The 5,892-nt window shown below is 45.9% G+C and overlaps 2 protein-coding genes across 2 annotated transcripts in view; one reads left to right on the top strand and one right to left on the bottom strand.

Annotated features, from left to right (window-relative positions):
• Positions 1-1,943, top strand: part of LOC131883139 (ryanodine receptor-like) — a 21,763-nt gene extending 19,820 nt beyond the window's left edge. The window contains exons 53-60 of the mRNA XM_059230504.1: positions 6-98; positions 166-482; positions 548-700; positions 772-832; positions 894-1,172; positions 1,247-1,403; positions 1,478-1,643; positions 1,713-1,943. Coding sequence (XP_059086487.1) covers positions 6-98; positions 166-482; positions 548-700; positions 772-832; positions 894-1,172; positions 1,247-1,403; positions 1,478-1,643; positions 1,713-1,866 — 1,380 coding nt within the window. The 3' untranslated portion in view covers positions 1,867-1,943. The remainder of the gene's footprint in view (positions 1-5; positions 99-165; positions 483-547; positions 701-771; positions 833-893; positions 1,173-1,246; positions 1,404-1,477; positions 1,644-1,712) is intronic.
• On the bottom strand, positions 1,897-5,560 carry LOC131883140 (protein hunchback-like). The gene is made up of 2 exons (XM_059230505.1): positions 5,464-5,560; positions 1,897-4,074 (listed from the first exon to the last, which is right to left on the bottom strand). Exon 2 carries the CDS (start codon positions 4,069-4,071, stop codon positions 2,026-2,028), a length of 2,046 nt encoding a protein of 681 aa, XP_059086488.1. The 5' UTR covers positions 4,072-4,074; positions 5,464-5,560; the 3' UTR covers positions 1,897-2,025.
• Positions 5,561-5,892: the final 332 nt, after the last annotated feature.

Below are 5,892 nucleotides of genomic sequence, written 5' to 3'. Positions count from 1 at the left end.
AGAAGGCTCTCAGCTTCTTGGCACGAAAGTTTTTCACCATGAAGTTCATCGCTTTGGCCATTGCTTTCCTTATTAACTTCATGTTACTATTCTTCAAGGTAAGCGCGCATTGCTTTTAGCACCTTTGAGAAAAAAAGACTGACCTCCATTCTCAATATCAAAAAGGTATCCGTGGTCGAAAGTGACGAGGATGACGTGACCTCTTTGGAAGAAGGAGCGGAAGATGAAGCCGATGAGGAATTTGTGACGGTTGATGAGCGCTACTATTATCTCGAGTACATCATTCGATTTTTGGGAATAGCCCACGCCTTCGTGTCCTTGTGCATGCTAGTGGCCTATTATAATTTGAAAGTGCCCCTGGCAATATTCAAGCGAGAAAAAGAAGTGGCCCGAAGATTGGAGTTCGACGGACTTTACTTGGCAGAACAGCCCGATGACGACGACATCAAGGCCCATTGGGATAAGCTCGTCATTTCGGCCAGGTAGAGCAATCAATTGGAAAATCTCATTGCCATTGATTGAGATGCTCAAATTCTTGATTCGATAGATCGTTCCCTGCGCTCTATTGGGACAAATTCGTAAAGAAGCGGGTTCGACAAAAATACTGTGAGCAATTCGAATTCGACGCCATTAGCAATATCCTGGGCATGGAGAAGAGTGCCATCATCGGACAAGAGGAGCGACACGGAATCTGGGATAGGTAAGAGTGTACTAAATTATCTGACATTTACGGCATTTACTCACCCCACTAGTATCATTGTGTTAACGTAGCATTATCGGCATCGATTGGCGATATCAAATCTGGAAGGCCGGAGTGACAATCACCGATAGCGTAAGTCCCATCCAATCCAATAGATAGTCATAAAGTGTATGACAATTTTACACTCTTCCAGCCTTTCCAATACCAACTTTGGTATTTCCTGTTCTCTCTCCTGGGCAACTTGAATTACTTCTTTTTTGCCGCTCATCTCTTGGATGTGGCTTTTGGTGTGGCTGCTCTGCGAATCATCTTGGAGGCCATCACTCACAATGGCAAGCAGCTGATTCTCACAGTGATGCTCCTGACCATTATCGTGTACATTTACACGGTGATCGCCTTCAACTTCTTCCGGCGTTTCTACGTTTCCGAAGAGGAAGAACAAATTGACCAGAAATGCCACGACATGCTAACTGTAAATATTTCAAATATCTCCTATTTTGACGTGCTAACTAGCCTCACAGATGCCAAAATTGCCATCTCTTTCAGTGTTTTGTGTTCCACCTGTACAAGGGTGTAAGAGCAGGAGGTGGCATTGGAGACGAGATTGAGCCTCCAGATGGAGATGAGTACGAGGTCTATCGGATCCTGTTCGACATCAGCTTTTTCTTCTTCATCATTGTCATCTTGCTGGCTATCATTCAGGGTAATTGGCGGCAAAATGGTCCTCAATTTGAACATCCTTGAATTTTTCAATCATGTCAACTTGATACAAACTAGGTTTTATCATTGACGCATTCGGTGCGCTTCGTGATCAAATGCAAGGAGTGGAGGACGAACTGGAGAACAATTGCTTCATATGTGGAATAGGCAAGGACTACTTGGACAAGATTCCTCACGGATTTGACATCCACGTACAGAAAGAACACAACCTGGCCAATTATCTGTAAGTGTTGCCAAAAAATAACGGGAAGAGCGAGTAATAAGTATGACATTGAGCATTATCTCCGAATAGGTTCTTTTTGATGTATCTCATCAACAAAGATGAGACCGAGTACACAGGTCAAGAAACCCACGTGTGGAACATGTACCAAAATCGATGTTGGGACTTCTTTCCCGCTGGCGATTGCTTCCGAAAGCAATACGAGGACGAGCTTATCTCAAGTTAAGCCGAGAAAAAACTGACAATCTGTTTTCAGTTCAGTTGATTGTTTGTGTGTGTATATATTAAACGTTCGTATGCAAATGATTGATTCAAGTATCAAGTACGAGCTAGAAAGATTTGTTCTACGCTCTCCCAGCTCACTCACCTCGATCATTTTGTTTAATCAAAAGGAATCGAAATTCCGTCCAATGTTCTCGTGCTGAGCTGAGGCCGTGTGAACGAAGAAGAGCACTTTATTCCCGCATTCCTCGCCACAAAGGCCGCATGTAAATGGATTCTCAGCGGAGGCATGAAACTTCATGTGAATCTCGAACATGCGCGAGTCTCCGAAAGAGAGATCGCAAAAATTGCAATTGGCTCGATCTGGCCCGTCGTCTGACGTAGAGAGCGCCGCTTCCGAAGCGCAAGAAGACGAATCCTGTTGCTGTTGTTGTTGTTGCTGCTGTTGCTGTTGCTGCTGTTGTTGTTGCTGTTGGACACGTTCTATCTTGGTGGCTTTACCCTTGCGACGTCTCTTGAAGGACGGGTCCTCCAGATTGGAGACATGTTCGTGTTGCTCGGCATCGCTCTCGGATGCTCGTGAGGTGGGTAGGCTCAAATTTAGGTCTAACAGTGGGTTCGTTCGTCGTAGGTTCGAGAGCATGTTCTCAAAATAGAGGCGAGGTAGGAGACTTCCGGCCTTGGATAGAGCGGAAAATTGCGTCAAATCCCAATCAGATGGAGGTAGAGTGGGTATTTCGGGATGGGGATGGGGTCGAGAGTGATGAAGATGCTGAGATGTGGCCGTAGCCGGAGAATCAGGAGCAGTCACCAGCCGCATGTCTCGAGCGAGAGGCAAGAAATGCGATGGGGACGGCTCCGAAGCCACGGATAAAGGCGGAGACCTCGATTCACGACTCTCAAATGGACCTCCCTCATCGTCCGACTGCCTGATATCTCCGTGAAGACTCATATGATTGGTAAACACCTCTTCCGAGGCAGTCTGAAACTGACAGAGGTCACACTTTCTCGTGGTGGTCTCACTCTCAGAGTCGCCGGTTGATCCAACGGCGCCTGCCAATCCAGATGCGCTCTGGTGAAGGGAAGCCAAGAGGCCATTGGCGGATTCGTCTTTTTTGATTTTCGGCCCACGTCTGGTGCCATAGACGTCAATGATGGGCAATGGATTAGGCGTTCCATCTGGATTCAGAACCATCGCCGGTTTGTGCAGGTACTTTCGCAGGTGGAGCTTAAGACTGTGGCAATATTTCGTAGCATAGTTGCAATCCGAGCATCGATACTGATAGATGGTCGTATGGGATTTCATGTGCGAATTGAGCATGGACTTGTTGACACAGGAATACGAGCAGCTCGGGCATTTGAAAGGCTTCGAGCCGAAATGATTGCGGAGATGGTAATCTAAATGGTGCTTGTACTCCGTCACGAACGGACATTTGGGGCAAGTGAGCATCTTCTCAGGTTTGATATGGGTTCGCGTGTGTTGCCAAAACTCCTCTTTCGTGACTGACACGAACTGGCATTGCTTACATTTGAATGTCTTGAGCTTGCCTTGAGCATTGACCTTGGGCACCCGCACGCCTTGTTCGTTCTCAATATCTTCCGGTGTGGTCTGGTGTTCCACCTTGAGATGCTCCCGATGTTCCTCCTCTTGCTTCGTGACAAAGGGACATTTGGGACAACGGAACTCAAAGTGTCCATTCACGTGGTCGTTGTACTCCTCACGTGAACTGGTCACGAATTGGCAAATGTGACACGTGTAGTTACCCGCCTCATCGGCCTCGCCGCTCTCGGAATGACTGGCTCGGCGGCGGGCAAAATCCACCCCATGCTGACTTTTAGCTCGGTCGCAGATGTCGCGTAGATTTAAAATCGGACTGGACTCGATGTTGTGCTCACTGTCATGGCGAAAGCTGCTCACGGAAATCTTCAGCGACACGTTGTCATCGTCGTTGTCATCATCACTGTGATGATCATGATGATGAAGGTGATGATGATGGTGTTGGCTATCCTCGTCTTGGTCAGGATGATCGTCCGGATTCGTGAATACCCGTAGTCGCCCAGCATAAGCCAAGGCAGAGGATGTGGACGGAACATTGATACAAGCCGCCGTAAGAGTGGCCCCTGAACTGGGGCCACTGCCCTCTTGGGACGAAGACTTGACACGAGTGGCAGACAAAAGCGAGGCTGTATCAAACGTCTTGGCGTTCATGATCTGGAATGAGAAGCCATGGTTGCCATGAAACGTGGGAGTGTAAATACAAAAAAAGACAAATGGCTTGGCAAATTTTTGCTTACGGAGCAAATACTGGAAGTTGGCTTAAAGCAATTTTGCCTGCAAAATCAATTTGCAGTATTCTTTCACGTTAATCTGCCATGATGATCACATTTGAAAACAAACAGAAAAAACTGGTAGAGTAACATTCAAAAAACATTCAAGTGTGAATGTAGCATAACGAGACAACAATAATTAATGTGACTGATCATTTTGAACCCAGCTCGAGCACGTGTGGCTGGTTTTAAAAGCTCCACAATCCTCTTATTTGCGAAGCTGGCATTAATTAGGCATTTTCGGAACTTCTCTGAGCACAAACAGAAACGCATTTGACTGGTTTTTTTTGTTTTTTTTTTGCTTTTGAATGTATGATATTCATGACAGTGAAAAAAATACTTTGTTGCATACTTTAAAACCCAAAGCTCATATCTATTAGAAAACGGACTCCTTTAAAAGAAAGCAACAGTAGGTAAAAGTAGTAATTCATTTCAAAGCATTACGATACTAGAAAAACACAATTCTCGTTCGGCCCTTTCATCCGGGTTATTATTCAACAAGGTTCAGTTCTAATTATTATAGCATCACATGTTCTGCAGCCACCCAAATCATTTTCCGAGTGTACGCCATATTCCCAACAATCCAAATTCGACCATTATCTTTATCTTGAACACAATCCTTCTATTTCAGAGCGAGGAGGTAAAAAGTTCGCAGAGACTTTTGGGTGACGCCGCTTTACTCGAGCGCTGAGGGTTGAGCGATCTTTTTTGAGCGACCCAAGACGGGAATAGCTCCTGTGTGTCGTGGACTTGTTCGCTCCCCTTGTAACTTATGGCTGTCAAACACAACGGTCTACCCAAGATGTTCGAGGGCTCAGAAAGTGCTAATCAAGCGCCGCTGAACCGGCTTTCCTGGCTTTGCTCTGTTCGACTGTAAGATGAGCTCTTGTTTCTCCCCTTTTTTGGGTGGTACACAGAACGACTTTTGATTAATTTGGAATACCAAATGTCCAATGTTGGGGCTATGGGAGGTTATTTTGGGAGGTTTTGTTAATAGAAAATAGAATGAGAAGCAAATTAATATTTGTCGAGGAGTAGTTGACATAAAGATGGTTCTATGTTTTACTTTTACCAATATCTATTCGAGCTTTGAGGGCCTCCCTTGGGATGCATTCACATACGAACAGAGGAGGGACATGCCAGACATGAAAGTAGGCCCATTCAAGGCCATTGGAACTTACGAGGGGAAGAACACCATAGTACGTTGATCTGATAACTTGGGTTGGTGGATTTTTTTGCAGCCACTATTTTTTCTGGTCCAAAAAAGTCTCACCTCTAAAAATCTCGACGCCTCGACCGCACTATTCCAACTGACCAACGCTATAGCTACAGTCTTACTTTGGCAGCTGCAATTGAATGACCGTTTGAGCTCTCACCCCATTACCAATAGTGTATTCCTCCCTAAACGAATTGCATTGAGCTATTTTATTTCATCCACCCCCAACCCCTAGGGGCAGTTTCGTGGCCAGCTGCTCCAAGAGCGACGACCACTACTTACTCTATCCAGGACTCCAACCCAGTGAGTCGGCGGAGAGCTTGGTCAGTTTTGCCGAATCTGGCAGACTGACCTCTCCAAAGGAGACTCTCAGTACACGTACGTACTGCTACGTACGTCAACGACAGAGTGGGCGAGTCGAGTTCCACCAACATTGGTCATGTTTGCAGGCATAGGTGGGTGCTAAAAATGTTTGAACAGAGTTAC

Source organism: Tigriopus californicus, chromosome 7 (genome assembly GCF_007210705.1).
Source record: "Tigriopus californicus strain San Diego chromosome 7, Tcal_SD_v2.1, whole genome shotgun sequence".
Taxonomy (NCBI): domain Eukaryota; kingdom Metazoa; phylum Arthropoda; class Copepoda; order Harpacticoida; family Harpacticidae; genus Tigriopus; species Tigriopus californicus.
The sequence above is the reverse complement of the archived record's forward strand: the minus strand, read 5'-3'. Positions and strand labels throughout refer to the sequence as shown.